Below are 16,398 nucleotides of genomic sequence, written 5' to 3'. Positions count from 1 at the left end.
CGTAAGGTAAAGGTAACCTATTTTTTAGTTTTTGTAATTTGTAAAACTTTTTAGTTTTCTAATCCTATACTTTATAGTTTAACTAATCAAAACTAATGATCAAGATCTTATATATATATATATATATATACTTCAAATTTTATTTTCAAACGTATTTTCATTCTACATGCAAGTTGCACATAGGTTAGTTTAGAACTGTATCTTTCACTAACACACAGTTATCACAATTTCATAAGGTGCCAGTCACTTAAATACGTATCACTACATTTGTTGTATCGTCTTATTATAAAACTCGATTCTGGCTCTATTTCTGACAGGATTAATTTAGCAAATGTAATTACAGTAGTTATCATTAAATTATAATGATAACTACTGGAAAACGATTGTGTGTGTGGTTACAGTTATTAGAGGATTAACTTGAAAATAAAATTACGGTAGTTATCATTATGCTTTAATACCATATGTCACTGTTTATAAAGATATGCTCACATACCTATAAACATGTATAAGATACAATTTATTGTGTCAGTTAAACTTTAATGTAACTTCAAATGTTTTAAATATTCATAACAAATTTGTTTTACAATACATGTAAAATAACGTACAGTTAAGTGCTACATTTTCTGCTATTTATTTAATATGTTCATTATCATTCAAAACAATGGATTAAATTGCATATAATATTAACTTTACATAAGTAGATAGATAAATATATATACACACACACAGAGTGAATGAAAAAGTACATTGAACTTATTATTTAAGTATTAAAACATTAGTGACTTTAGCAACCACCAAGACTGTGCAAATTCTAGCCATCACCCTGCCACCCACATTGTGCAGGAATATTGGTTACAATTTGCACAAGTAGTCTTGGTGATAGCAGTATTTCATACTGTTTTTACACACATTGAAGTTTTTAACACATCAATATTTAATTCACTTTAAAATTTTAATGTACTATACCATAGCTATGTCTTTTGTACAGGATGAGCTGGCTGTATATACTTTAGTTTTCTGATACTTTTTATATGTATACTTGTGGTTTCTAAGGTTGGGAAGGTTCTTGACTCTTCAGAAAAATAAAGCAAGTCCAGGTAACCTAATTGAAACAAAAGTGATTTATTTCTTCAGCTTTAAGGACAAATTCTGCAGGTTACATTCTTCTATAGGCCTGACTCACAAATGAACCTAAACAGTTTCTTGCGAGTTCACTATTTTTGTTGAAACGCAAATGCAATATATACTAACAAACAAACTCACTCTACAGCTTGCTGGCTAACACTGTGACAAAGTCATAAATTTCAAAATGGACAGTTAAACATCACATATCTTCAGCTATCTTCATAGCTTAACTTCACTATTCAACACTTATTTAAGACAGTCGTGACATTTCTAGCCATCACACATCATTGTCAATATCTCATGGGTAATGAAGAAAAAATTTAATATAAGTTTAACATGACAGCAAAGTACAACATTTCGACAAGGTTTTGTCATCATCAGGTACAACATGGAGGATTAATAATGCTTAGAGATGGCTTGAATGGGTAGTGAAGAAATACTTTAATATAAGTTTAACATAACAGCAAATGTACAACGTTTCGACAAGGTACTGTCATCATCAGGTACAACATGGAGGATTAATAATGCTTAGAGATGGCTTGAATGGGTAGTGAAGAAATACTTTAATATAAGTTTAACATAACAGCAAATGTACAACGTTTCGACAAGGTTTTGTCATCATGAGGTACAAGGAGGAGGATTGATGTCAGCAATACTTCTTGTTGTAATAAACCATCTTTCATAAATAACATTATTTAGTAAATTTGAACAGAGCTTGATGAACATTTTATTTCTCACTAGCTAATTATTGGAAATACACATTGACTTTAGGAAAAAAGTAAGAAAAAAGAAGAACTGAAGCGATTGAAGGCATTGAAAAGGAAAGAAATCCTGGAGAAACTAGATAAACTACGAGCCATAACTGGAAATGCTAAAATGGGGTTTGATGATGTGGATTTAGATGGAGATTTTGATCCAGTGAAATATGATGAACAAATGAAGGTATATTTTCTTACGTTAGAGAAATAATGATAATATAAAATAAAATGTAAAAATAATATAAAATAATAATACAAAAAAGCTTATATAACTGTAAGTTATGGTTGTGGATGAAGAAGAGATCAAACACACCCTAGTAACCGCATGCCACAAAAATAAGTGTGTCCACCACTGTTGTATAGCCAAGTAATATGTGTATTTTAATGATACTTTAATGTAACGTTTAGTGTACTTTCTTGAAATTGATATATTTATAATAATAATAATGTTTTACATGTTGTAGAATTTATTTAGTGATGATTACTATGCTGTAGAAGAAGGTGATCAAAAACCAGAATTTCCTCCTGATGAAGAAATAGATGGTATGTTTATGCTTTGTATTCAGTTTTTTTTCACAGGGTGTATTGACATTGAAAAGTTTTAACATGTATTTTTTTAACACAAATGTTTTTTCTTACTAGAAATGGTTTATGCTGTAACTAACACTAGAAACATAGTTTTTAAACTGTGCTTGGTACTTTACTTAAAGTGGTCAGGCATGGCCTAATAATTAGTATGTCATAATGTGAACCTCAGGGTTCATGTCTAGTTGCAGCAAAGTTATGCTTGCACACTCTGGGGTTGTGGGTGTGTAATAAGTGTTGCAGTCAATTCCACTGTTCATTTGGAGTAGCCCAAGAGTTTGCAGTAGGTGCTGTTAACTAGCATTCTTTTCTCTAGGCTATTAGTTAAAAACTTGGGATGGCTAGTGCCTTGTGTATCTTTGCATGAATATCTAAGACAAACAAATTTTTCTTAACAGACTGAACTGTAGCAGGTGGGTTTGTATTAATTATTTTTGTACTGTATGAGTAATAAAAAGTTTAGGTGTTAAGCCAACTGTTAGTTTTTTGACTTAGTTTGTTAATATTTAGACAACTAAAGTAAAGATTTTTTGTTTGTACTTCACTGTTTGTTTATGTATATATCTTTTAATAGAAAATACAAGAATCAAGGATATTTAAACAGAATATATTAGTTTAGTTATTAGAATGTGATAAAATGTGCATGAAAGAAAATGTTATTTATTAGAAACAAAGAAAATAATGTTATTTATTTAAATTGTTTAACATTACCCTTTTATTTTAGAAGAAAACTGGGACGACTGGCAGGGACATGATGATCAGTGGAATGAAGAAAACGATGGGCCACATTGTGAAGATCCAGATTTCAATGTATAAACCTTTTAACTTTGTATTCTTGTAATGATGATATTTTATATGAATTTTTAATATGAATATGGGGTTATTTAATCTTTCAACATGCACAACAAATCCTTCCAACTACCAGATGTGTAGTATAGCTAAACTTACTGATTAGGTTTTAATGTTTTCCTTGTTTTGGGTTTAAGTAAAATGTTTTTAGTTTAAAAATTAATGTTTGCATTGCTTTCACCATAGTCAAGTAAGGGTTAACTTTTGAAAACTAGAATCAAACAATATCAAACAGCAAATTATGTAGTGAAGTTTTATTTAAGAGAAGCTTGAAATAAGTGTTTTTAAGTGTTGTGAAGAACGTTTGGAACAGAATATAAAAGTTTAAAAGCGTATGTAATGATCTAACATTTGAAAGTTTTTGGCTTATGGTGAACAAAAGGCAAAAAATTAAACAAGTGAAGTATATTTTCAGGTTTATTTTTTCACCATAACCTTTCAAGCTTTTTTCAAGTCATCATCAAGAGGTGGGGGTATAGGCTTAATCGTGGGGGCTAGGATTAATCATCCTGATCATGAACTCTTGAAAGCTTAAGAATGAAATAAAAATCTTATTACATTGTGAAAAAAGTCTTTTCACTCTTTCTAATTTATTTAATTAAAAAAGTGACATGGTACATTTAATAACATAAATTTTTGTGTTAGATATGGGTTGATAAGTTTAAACTGATGCTTGATGTTGACTGGAACTGCTTTCTGTCAGTTAACTATAGAAAAAAAAATTATAGTACTTAAATACCTAAAATGTTTTAACCTTTTTTAAAAACGAGTAGATTATGTTAATGTTGTGTTTTATTCTGTATTAATTATAAGTTTATGCTTAATTATATTCTTGATATTAACAAAGAATGGGAGGGTTCAACAATTTTAAGTTTTGAGTACTACATTCAAAAAATGTGTTTGCAAAAATAACACAACATTAAAATCATTGATACATTTATGTAGATAAGGACATTTATTTGATGAGTTTGTTTTTTCTAGAATATATGTGTTGTTGTTCTAGTACTTTTAAATTTTGTCTCAACAATATCATGTTTTGTTACTTTCCATGTTACAAAGATTTAGGCAGAATGTTTTTGCCTCTTAGTGTTTTCTCCTTTGTTATGATCCACAAATATTTGAGACCAATCTTCATTTGTTTTTTGTCATGTAGGTATATATATAAACAGTTTATTTTTCCAAGTATAAGTAAAAATTATCCTGTTATTGTGTGTTTGTATAGGGGCATAGCTAGGAATATTGAAAACTTGAGATACACATTTTTTTTGATATACAATAGTAAATACAAGATTCATAAACCATTCTATATGACAAATTAAGTTATACCAATTATTAGAAAATAACTGATTATTGCACAGACATGATTTACGTTATAATTATTTGAGCCATCACTACTGATTGTTTCCTCTCAATAAAATTTAGAAAACAAATGTCAGTGATCAAAATATAAATTTTTTTATAATACTTTATCACTTTTAGGGTTAATATTTTATAGATCATATATGCAAAAAAACTGTCATCAGAATTTACCATTTCAGGTTTAAATTTCAAAACTTTCCTGGAGAGGTTCCCCCATACCCTCACCAGCAGAAGGGAGAGAGCTAACCCGCCACATAACTCAAATTAACAGCTATCTGGGCCTGGCATGGCCAGGTGGTTAGAGTGCTCGACTCGCTATCTGAGGGTTGCGAGTTTGAATCCCCATCACACCAAATATGCTCGCCCTTTCAGCTGTGGGGGCATTATAATGTGACAGTCAATCCCACTATTCGTTGGTAAAAGAGTAGCCCAAGAGTTGGCGGTGGGTGGTGATGACTAGCTGCCTTCCCTCTAGTCTTACACTGCTAAATTAGGGATGGCTAGCGCAGATAGCCTTAATGTAGCTTTGCGCGAAATTCAAAACAAACAACTAGCTAAACCCCTAACATGCCTTTTTTACAATTGTTGGCTAGAATTAAAACAAAACCCATAAACTACAAATGTAGGAAAAGTTCCTTAGCTTGGGATAATCTTCAATCAAACCCTAGAGCCACCTGTCAGAAATGTTGGGTTTTATTATTATTTCAATAAAATTATCGTTGTTTTACAGCTGTGATGTCTTCTTTGAACTCTGACTGTGCAATGTAATTTTGTTTATTATAAATTTAACATTTTAAAACGATCTTAACAAGAGAATGGCTCAGTTTGTAGGATAGTGAAATTATGTATTTCCACATAGTGAAGGTTACTAGTATAAGTTGAAAATATACATTATTTTTCTGTTGTAGATGGATGCTGAGTATGATCCTCAGAAAGCTTTGCAAGAAGAACTTTTAGGACAGAGTAAAAAAAGAAAAAGAGATGGTCAAAGTTTCAAACAGCTTTGAGGAGAAACAAGCCTGTTTTCAATCCAAGTATGTATTGCATTTGTTGAAAGAAAGTGTAATTTTTTTCATGTCTTATCTCATGACCTTGCAAATGAATTTCGAACTTTTTGAATCATTCATCACTTCACCAACAGTTCTGAAATTATTGTTTGCAACTGTCTTTTTACAGCTGAAAAGACCTTTGAAGAATACTTTGATGAATATTATAAACTCGACTTTGAAGACATCATAGGCGACACACCAGTTCGTTTCCGCTATCGCCAAGTTGTACCAAACGATTTTGGTCTTTCAACGGAGGAGGTAGGTTAAGAGATATATGTTTCTACAACATGAAGAATGACAATATTTGGATACTCTGTTTATTTTCATTATCGTTTTTATACCCATTTCTAAGCATGTAGTAAACTTATGAATGAAAGTTTGTTTTAAAACAAGGCTTTGCAACAGATATTTTGATATTCTGAGTATATGTAACAAAACTGCATATTATAATATCTCCAAAATAGTAGTTTTAAGTGAGTTACAAATGACACATTTAGCTGTTAAAATATTTACTTGAAATAGTGTGCAAAGGAATAACTCATGGAAACTAACGTGGCACTTATTTATCTGTGTTACAAATGACACATTTAGCTGTTGAAGATAAGGTAACTTTTATTTAAGAAAGACATCTGAGAACAAGGCATGTTTCTGGAGTAGAAGTAAAGTAACATTTCTAGCATCTCCAGTACTTAGCTGTAAAGGAAAATGAAGTCTATTAGAAATTTCATGGAATGTATAGTATACCAGGGGATCCTGAAGTGGCATAGTATTTAGTCTGCTGGACTGTGAATCTAAGAGTCCATAGTTTATATTCCATAAAATTACCCTTATGGGTTGATATAGGAGTGGTGATTAAATTCCACTGATTTGGTTAGAGTAGTCCAAGAGTTTGAGGTTGGTAGTTTTCAATAGATTCCTTAGTTCTAGTTTATTAGTTGAAAATTAGGGATTGCTAGTGTAGATAGGCCTTGTGTAGTTGTGGTAAATATCAGAAGCAGTGTCCCTGTCCATCATTTTCAACAATCTTTAAGTATGGTTGTTCTTTTCAGTTATTAATTTTGACATTTGTAAGGAACAAAAAAAAACTCATTCTAAAAGTATTTAGCAATTAATTGACTGACTATAAAACCTTTAGTTTTTAAGAAAATATACTGCTAACTGGAGACGTTTGGAGCTATTAGAAGAAACAGATGTAATCTCTTTTACTCCAGAAGTTAACACCCTATCATATATACTCATGTTGAAAACAAAAATGTGTATAACCGAAATATTGAGAAATGTCCAACATCATACGTATTTCCTTTGCTGTAATAAAAATAGTTTAATTTAAATTAAAGAATGTTTTTTTACCCCTCTAATTTTTGTTTGTGGTTTATGTCCAGTGAAAGCAATATGTTTAAGAGAGAGTTTACTCATGTTTATTGTTACTAACTGTAATTGTAAATGTTCTTTTATAATTAGATCCTTTTGGCTCGAGACAAGGAATTAAATAAGTGGTGTTCACTTAAGAAAGCTGTCCAGAATAGGTGAGATTTAACTTGTGTTTAACGTTGAAATAAAGCTTTTTTTTTCTCCGATAACAGGAAACTGAAAAGGACACAAGAATATGTCAAAACTAATTTTTCCAATATCAAGACTTCTGACAGTTTGTTCCCTAACAGCTGCAAACAATATCGTGTTACGTTATGATTGTCTTCTCTCAATGCAGTACGAATATTTATTAAAGTCAGTATATAACATGTTACATAAACCATTAATCTTGAAATATCTGTAATACTTTTTTTTTACATTCAAAAATGAAATGTTCCAATAGTACTCAGAAAATAAAGTAAAAGTTGTTATTTACTAAAAAGAAATTCATCCCATTGGTAGCTGTTGTAATAAATAAAATCTTTTAGGCTTGTTTTGTGAAATACCTACATACTCACCAGTAATCATCTTCTAGTACAAGACTTAGGAATACACCCAGTTTTAGTGAATGTAGGTTGCTTTCTCATATTCATAGTAATTTTGTGAACAGTTTATATTTTCGAAGAAAATATAAAGTGATAGATTAGTTGATTTTAGACAGTAAATGATCTCTGAAAAGTTTCTTTTTCTGACACAGACCAGAGGAAGAGGAGAAGTATGATGTTCAGGCCTTCCAAAAAAAAATCTGAAAATTTTGATCTAAAGAAAAAGATCCTCCCCAGTGTATACTCAGAAGAGTAAGTAATCTTTTTTTCTAGGTTTGTTTTGTTAACAAATGTAAAAAATCTTTAATCCCTTGTATGCTAAATGTTTCACGTGCCAGGTTTGTTGTGGTTAAAGCCTTGCTACTGTAATGGAAAAACCCTTTCCATGGATGATAAGGGGTTAAGACATGTTCTTTCTTAGAAATCATAAGGACATTACTTCTATTAACCCTACCGAGACTGGTCTTCCTGTGGTTACGGGTCAAAGGCCATGTCATATCGTTTGTAGTCTTGCACTCAAAATTTTATTGAACTACTACTTTAAGAATGTATGTTAATAAGTTTGGTATCATATTGTAGATTATACATTCTTAATTTAAAAGTTAATATTAAATACAGCATTGGTTTAGATTAGATGTTTAATGATGTCTAAATACAAAAGCTATAGATTCTTACAAATGAGAAACTTCAATAAAGAACCTCCCATCTTTTCTATTTGCCGAATGGCTATGCCCATCTCTTTCCATTTTTGGAAACACTTCCTCAAGTACACCTACTTTGTCTATGACGTGTAAATAATCAGTAGAAGGCTCAGAATGTCCCTCACATGGTTCTCTGAGACTTTACATGGGAAACCCTTTCTTTTCCTGGTAGATTCCAAGTGTAAGGTAAGACAATATTGAGCTTGAAAAACCATATTTGTTTTAGTTACTAAGCCTGATAAACTATAGTGGAATTCTGTGGTATTTATATAGTAATTTATGATTTTTTTTTGTTAAATCAAAATGCATATATAAAAACCTAAAAAAAACGTTATTTTACACTCTCCACCAGTGAAATTTGATAAGGCTTAGCAAGAGTACAAAGTTCATAACTAGAAGAGATAATTGTTTGATTAACTTGTACAAGCATACTTGTAACTTTTTCTGTTGTGATTACATATATCACCAAGTTTTTCATGTCATGGGAAAAATAGTCAAATTTGCATAAATGTGCAAATACTTATTAAACTCACATTTGTTTGTAGTTCAGATAATGTTGAGGTCTCTGGGCCACTTTGCCAAACCAAAGTTTGTTCACACATTTGCTGTTATGTATCAAGTTCCGCAAGTAAATACTAGAAGTCTATCTTTATACAAGTTTTTGATAAATTTAACCAACTATAGTTTAATTTAATTTGTTTAAGAAGGTGCAGCTGAAACGGGTATTGTTTATATTTGTTCTTGCAGACAAGCAGAAGAGCCTGCTCCTAAAAAGAAAAGGCATAGGAAAAGTAAATTAAAAAACACAGATGAGTCAAATCCTGAAAAAAGTAGCGTTGAAACAGCTGAAGTTCATGAAAATAAAAAGGAAGAAAATTTAAAAAACTCAAATTTGACACATCTTGAGAGTAAGAAAAGGAAAGGTGACAAATCAAATGTTGTTGCACATTCTTCAGAACCAACCCCTTTATTTTCTGTTAATAAGACCAAGAATGGAATTTCAGGTAGCTCCTTCCATAAAAGTGATGTTGGTAAGAAAGAACAGTTTTCTTCAGGTACAAGTAAAAACAATAAAAGGAAAACCTTTGGAGATTTTCACAAGAAATCGTCCAGTGTTGGCACACTTGGATTATCAGACGAGCGGTTAAAGGCATATGGGATCAATCCTAAGAAGTATCACGCCAAGTTAAAATATAGTAAGAAACAGAATACTGGTGTGTAACTGTACATAAAATTGTGTTTATTATGGTTTTTGTTTTATTAAAGAACTACAGTAAAAGTACACATCTTGTTATTGAGACCTGTCCTTGTTAAAATATTTAGTCGGTTTTACAACATGAACAAAAGCCTATCTTCGCTCGTATAAATTTTTGATGAGTTTAATTATATCAGTGGGTGCTACGTTTTGAATATTCTGTTTTCATAAGTGCAGATTTGTCTACATAATAACATTTCAAAACTAAAAATAGTTTTTTTTTAATTAACACATTTCTTTTGTATTCATATTGGTTAATAAGGTTAACACTAGGATAAAATTCAACCTGTATGAAAATAAGACCAGGTTATTATAACTTTCATTATGATTCAGGTTCCTCTCCTGTTTGTAAGTGTACCACTGTCATTTATTATAACTTTAACTAAATATAGAGATTGTTATTAATGGAAAAATAACAATGATATGCAATTTATCTGAGCGTTGCTTTAGCCTCAAAAACAAAGGTATCCGGGGAAAATAGTTACAAATTCTGCACCAATTATAGCTTGATTTTAACTTGGAAAGTTTTGAGAGCAACTTAATTTATAAAGGAAACTTTCAAAATATTATTTATTAATTACCAGAAAGTAGACCTTGTACATTAATAAAACACTGTTATGTAGTTGAGAATACTGTCATTAAGTACTTCCAGGAAATGCACAATACACACATGTGGTTATTAGAAATAAAGTTAGGGTTATCAAATGTAGGAAACTTCACTGTGAAAAATATTTATAAAAGTAAGCAGTACCATCTCACAAGTAGTAGGATGCACTAGCCTGTACAACCATGAAAAAATACACAAAAAAAACTGATGAATAGAGAACATTTTTTTACACATTTCGCAAGAAGTTTAATATCAATTCTTGAAAAAGTACACAGCAAAGTTCAGAAGAATGTACTACCAAAAACAGCTTTTTTTTTTGGAAGGCAAACACATATAACCGACACTGATCAACAACTACAAAGCCAATAGTAGTAGAAATAAAATGACAGCTATTCACGGACAGTCAAATATCTTGACTGTTTTTTTCAGTGCTCTACAAGTTATGGTTAATAGGGAACATTGAATGGAGTATATCTTTCACAGTTATGTACAGGTACTTTAACAGATGACTTTCCTGAAATAAATTCTTGTTTCTTAAAATACTCCATTAGTCCAAACAAAATGAAGGTTTTTCTTACCTAAATTTGTACTTGAGATAGACACCACTCTGTATAACAAGTAGCTATTACTTCAAGCACATTTTCCTGCACATGGCACGAGCCTTGAGTGAAGCTTTCACCCCTATACATGTTAACATTTATTAAACGATCATCATTAGACTATATAGCCCTTCTCCAACAGGAGAGTGACAATCCCCACAAGCACTTGAACAAAGGCTCATTCTTGACAAATACACCAGAAATGGGTAGGAAGGGAGTGATGTTTTGCAGAAAGGTGAGTATCTCTCCAAAATAAATTTTCAGGTACAGAAAATTTTAACTTCAGAAATGCTACTAACCTTTCTGCACTAAAAACAACTAGAATCCCACATGCAAATAAAGAAATTACTGCGATAGAAAGGGTAAGACCCCAGAGCATGTCATCTACAAGAGAAGGGGTAGCTTAGTGGAACATCACTTGGTGAGAGATTGGATAAGGCATTCCATCTGAACAGAGGTACTGATGGAAAGGATTGGTTGTTGTCAAGCACAAAGAAAAACAGTGTGCTACCTATACTGCACTCGGTGCAGATATGGAAACCCACAAATTAACTTCTAGCCCTGGAGGACTCAAAACACATCTAAGCCTGAAAGGTGATGGGAAAAAAGAGAACAGTGGATCTCTGGATGTACATACATTGGCATGCCAAAAATCACTGAATGGAACTTGTAGGAAGGACATCCAAGAGGAACAAGGGACTCGAGAGAAATCCACTTGTACAAGACGTAAGAGCCTTGGTATCAAAAGCTTTAGGTCTCAATGACAAAATAAAGACATGTTGGAAGGGGTAAGTAGAAGTCCAACATCCATAAAGTAGTGGAACAAAAGGCCTCAAGAATGTAACCTATAAGTAAAAGCTCGCTAGACCCAATGAAAAATATGGGGCCGAGAACCAAATGTTTGACCATTGTGGACAAACCAAAGGAAACAAAAGGCAGGCTGGCAGTGGAAAGAGTGTCTGAAAGAGCAAAGTTGTGTCAAGCGGGAATGACAAAAAAAGATGGGAATAAAAACCCCACATTGAAGTTGAGGAATTGGCCTATGGTGTTTGAATCAGATAAGGTGGAAAGTGTAAGAATAGGAAAAACTCCTGATGACTCCCTTTATTACAGCCTATTGAGTATTGGATAGTAACAACAGAACAAGGAACAGAAGAGGGGCAACTCCATGAGGCCAAACACGATGAGGCTTCCCAATCCCAAAGGCAAGAAACCACAGTATCCAAAGATGAATGCTGATGCAAAAGTATACAATATACTTGTCGTTACAGTATTAGATGATTCCTGTGTCAAAAACCTCAGTAGATACCAGAAACATGGGAAGATGAATGCATAATTTAGCTGATCCACAAAACTGATGTTAATGTTTTTTTTTCTATAGGAATAAAATTAGCCTGGTATGGAACTAATGCCTAGGCTTAATGATGATTGTGAAGAGTACTGGATGAAATCTTCATGTTGGGGTAAACAACAGAAACGGATAATGGGACATGTGTCCCAGAAGTACAAACTGATAAGTTTAAAATTTATCACCACCCTTTCATATAACAAAGAAAATGAAGGAAAAAAATATTACATTAAAAATGATAATAAAAGTTTAAAATAATAAATGGAAACATTCCAGTAAGTCCTACGACAAGCAGTGCCAAGGAAAGAATGAACTTTTCCTCATGGGAATTGCCACATATGGAGGATGTGTTGCCCTTCTATTGATGGAAGGCCATAGTCTAATGATGATTACATCATAGACTGGCATGATGCATGTTAGCACGTGTAGGGGTGGGAGCTTCATCCAAGGCTTGTTGTATGTACACGAAATCTTCATGGCAGTGCACAAGGTAAAAAGCTTTGTTGTGCAGATAGGTGAATACCATTTCTGAAATATTAAAGCTACTACTTGTTAGTTCAGCTGCATTTGTTATTGCAAAAGATAAGCCAGGTTATATTTATCAAAAAAATATACATCACGTGAACAGGTATTACAGAAATTATCTTCAGTATACCTAAAGATTGAGTAAAATGTTTAACTTCTGTACTATAAAATTTGAAAAAAAGGTTATCATTAAATGGTTGATGCTAATTAAAGCACCTGTGGTTTTCAAAGGCACAGAAATTTGAGGGATATATTCACCCCTCAACCTTACATTTAATTTGTCATAAAACTTATTTTTGTGGTTTACCTATACCAATAACTTTTGACATTCATTTTATAAATGTAAGATCCAACATTTAATAATTCTTCTGAAGCACAAACAGTTTTTTTTTGTTCAAGAAATTTGGTTTTGTTATTAACACTTTATTGCAAGGCACACTTGAATAACATATTTGTCTTCAATATCTTAATAATGATAAAAATATTTGATACAAATGTGTATGCAAGCAGGTATCCTTATTTCTCCAAAGTGGCCTTATTTTAGTATTACAAATTGATAAATTTTATATTTAAAAGCAAATATAAATAGTAAACAAAAATATTTCCATTTTTCATATACATGTCAATGAAAGGCAAATTTTGAAGAGATTAAATACCCCTCAGTTACTTGCAAAACTTCATGATACTGATTTGTATTGTTTGTCAGAATAACTATTGCAATATATTGTAGTTCATAAAAAAGTGTTTTTTCTTCTACTTGAGAATAACTTGCAACAGGTTTATACAAAGCATTTCTTCCTAAGTTACACAGATATTATGATAAGATACAAGTCATGTTTACAATCCATTTAACAGAAGAACAGTTTATAACTGATATTGTCCCAAGCTCCTGATCCTTCAGAAGTTTAAAATTACAATAATTAACTTAAATGTTTTTACACACTTTTTATGTTTAGTGTTAAAAACTATTTTGCATAAAATCAAATGCTGTTAACTATCAATTAATAGTTTCCATTTTTTTTTACTATAGCAATAGGTTTGTAATTCTAAAGAACAACTTTTGAAGAGTAAGGAACAAGCAGCTATAGTTTTACTTCATCATGTATTATGGTAGTGTAAATGTAATCAATTCAACGTTTTTGTATGAAAAATAAACTACTCACATTACAAGGACAGCTTTCTTATTAGAGCTTAATTAAAAGTAAGACATAATAACTTTGTAACAAAAACAAAACCAATACCAAATTATTTCTTTTCCACATAAAGCAAATCAATTGAGTGGATGAAATATTCAAAAATAGATTTACAAACATGAAATTCTATAACCACCACATACACTACACTAGATAAGCTTGCAAAAATACAATATATATATATATATATCTATATATATATAAAATGTCCCCTGGAGACCAACTAGTGGACATAACTGAATTAATACATAATAAAGAAATGGCTGTGATACAAAGACAGCTTTCAAAAATGTAGTAACGGGACAATGAAAAGCATTCAGTAAGAATCTCTTGTCGAGTCAAGTTTTCAACAAACAGAATTTAGTTTTTCTTTCTTAAACTAAATACAATTACGTTATGGTCCAAGGCTCTCTAGCTTTATATGTAAACCCTGTCAACAAGAATACTTTCCAAGCCAAATCTATATCTTGGTTAATTTGTAATTCTGTTGACAAGAATACTTTCGAAGCCAAAACTTTTTAAGGCTAATTTGTAAACCCTTTCAACATGAATACTTTCCAAGTCAAATCTATCTCAGTTAATTTGTAATCCTGTCAATGAGAATACTTTCCAAGCCTAATCTATCTTGGTTAATTTGTAACCCTTTCAACATGAATACTTTCCAAGTCAAATCTATCTAGGCTAATTTATAACCTTTAAATATAATAATTTTCTGGGTCATCATTATCTAGACTAGTTTGTAACTCCTGTATTGGTGATTCTCTTGCTATGACACTATTTTAGTACATTATAAAACTTAATTTTGACTACATTTCCCACTTTTACAACAGGTATTAGTGCATACAATCTTATTTATAAAACTGCACAGTTTCTTTGCCAAACCTTCAACATATGTTCTTGAAGGACTGGACCAATTCCAAGGTATTCTGTTTTGCTTCAAAGCTTCCTTGTATCACAGTGATGATGGCAATAGTCTTCTAGCAAGGCAATTTGGACAACAGGCTAGTCAATAAATCAGATTTCTTTATTTTTTAATCTGCTCTAAAAAACCTTGATTTCCGACTTAGATTGTTGATTTGGAAAAGGACACTCTTAAGTGACTGGATTCACTCAGTTGGTAGTTGTGCATTTTCTGGAAAAAAAAATTAATCAATCAAGTAGTACAAAATTAGTCCTAAAGTTAGGAAAAATGGAGTAAGACAAAATATAATGCCCTTTTGGTTCCAAACTGAACTAAACAAAACCATTTTTCATCTTGAACTTGCCAGTAAAAGCAGAACTTGGGTTTAATGAATTTACAGATATTCCTTAAATATTCAAGAAAATTTAACCAATACTAAATCAGGTTTAAAAATCTGGAAAAGTAATTGTGAGATAATGTGAAACATTAATTTCTAAGATATAAAATGAAAACTTAGGTAAAAAAAAAAAAAAAGACAAAGTATTGCACAATAAAAATAAAAGACCAGGATTTTCGAAAATTCACCACCTAACTCAATTCTTCAGCAGTTACAACATTTTCTAGAATTATTATAAATAAACTTATTAGATATAAATAAGAAAGATGGTTTAAGAGTTTAATGAGAGCACAAATTACGTCCATATCAAAAACCTCTTAAGTTTCATAAAACTAATAAATATATGTCGTCACTCAAGTGTGTAGGTAAATATATAAAATCTATATTTATTTGGAGTTTACCAGCGCTAGAAAAACTTACAATCAGAGCAGTCACAGCTTCTTCCACAGATCCCATCTGGATAAGAGCCATTTTAGGATCTTTGCTGTAGAATTAAAATAAGAAATTTAATGTTTCTAATGAAAAATCTCTTGTAACAAATGACAACAAGTCAAAGAAAGATATAATATCCATGTAAACAGTTTTGATCCTATAGATATTTTTAAACCAGATAATGTTATATATACACGACTATTTTAAGTTATGATTTAGATAGTTTATATAGTGCAAGTATTAAATTTAGTTTTCTTTAGAAGTGACAGCTTATCGCAAGTTTGTTTACATAATTGTTTACAAATATATGTTGTCTAGTTCAATAGTTATGAACTGGTTATTGTTATATTACTGCATCATGTTACTAGAACCTTCCGAGTTTTTCTCGTTGTTTTAATTGAGTATTATTGCATCATAATATCTAGTAGTGTATGGAATGTTCTAGACCTCTGTTGAAGTATAAATACATGTTGAAAATGTAGTGTTACGTCTCCGTTTGTTAATTAACTTTCCGTAACTTCGTTCCGACGAAACTTTAACGACACAAGTCTTTACTTAATAAAACTGGTTTATTCTTTCCGAATATAACTCTGCGATACACTTAATCTCAATACTCGCGCTAAAACAACACTGTAACGAACGAACATTAACTTCAACAATACCGTGTGACTGCAGTTGAATTACTCACTATCTCTCTCTCCTCACGCGTCACGTTGTCCCCTCTTATATATATCCGCCTACCCTATATCTAGTAAGAACT

General features: G+C 31.3%; 3 protein-coding genes across 4 annotated transcripts in view; 2 read left to right on the top strand and 1 right to left on the bottom strand.

The window, feature by feature from the left end:
• LOC106463268 (protein KRI1 homolog) overlaps nt 1-9,665 on the top strand; it is a 34,752-nt gene extending 25,087 nt beyond the window's left edge. Inside the window, 9 exon segments of the mRNA XM_013923284.2 lie at nt 1,897-2,067; nt 2,348-2,426; nt 3,193-3,278; nt 5,585-5,639; nt 5,642-5,710; nt 5,853-5,983; nt 7,187-7,251; nt 7,833-7,932; nt 9,129-9,665. Of these exon segments, the coding sequence (XP_013778738.1) occupies nt 1,897-2,067; nt 2,348-2,426; nt 3,193-3,278; nt 5,585-5,639; nt 5,642-5,710; nt 5,853-5,983; nt 7,187-7,251; nt 7,833-7,884 (708 nt within the window). The 3' untranslated portion in view covers nt 7,885-7,932; nt 9,129-9,665.
• Nucleotides 8,935-9,675, top strand: LOC111086727 (protein KRI1 homolog). Its single transcript, XM_022390708.1, has 2 exons — nt 8,935-8,969; nt 9,129-9,675. The coding sequence occupies exons 1-2, from the start codon at nt 8,935-8,937 to the stop codon at nt 9,601-9,603; spliced, it is 510 nt and encodes a 169-aa protein (XP_022246416.1). The 3' UTR covers nt 9,604-9,675.
• Nucleotides 9,676-10,473: 798 nt separating this feature from the next.
• The window catches only part of LOC106463272 (polypyrimidine tract-binding protein 3-like), a 52,669-nt gene continuing 46,744 nt past the window's right edge, over nt 10,474-16,398 (bottom strand). For both annotated transcript variants that reach the window (XM_013923288.2, XM_013923287.2), the window contains exons 16-17: nt 15,627-15,690; nt 10,474-15,040 (exon numbers count right to left, since the gene is read on the bottom strand). In XM_013923288.2, coding sequence (XP_013778742.1) covers nt 14,972-15,040; nt 15,627-15,690 — 133 coding nt within the window. In that variant the 3' untranslated portion in view covers nt 10,474-14,971. The remainder of the gene's footprint in view (nt 15,041-15,626; nt 15,691-16,398) is intronic.

Source organism: Limulus polyphemus, unplaced genomic scaffold, assembly GCF_000517525.1.
Source record: "Limulus polyphemus unplaced genomic scaffold, Limulus_polyphemus-2.1.2 Scaffold1363, whole genome shotgun sequence".
NCBI classification, from domain to species: domain Eukaryota; kingdom Metazoa; phylum Arthropoda; class Merostomata; order Xiphosura; family Limulidae; genus Limulus; species Limulus polyphemus.
Note: the sequence above shows the minus strand (reverse complement) of the source record. Positions and strands in the feature narration are given on the sequence as shown.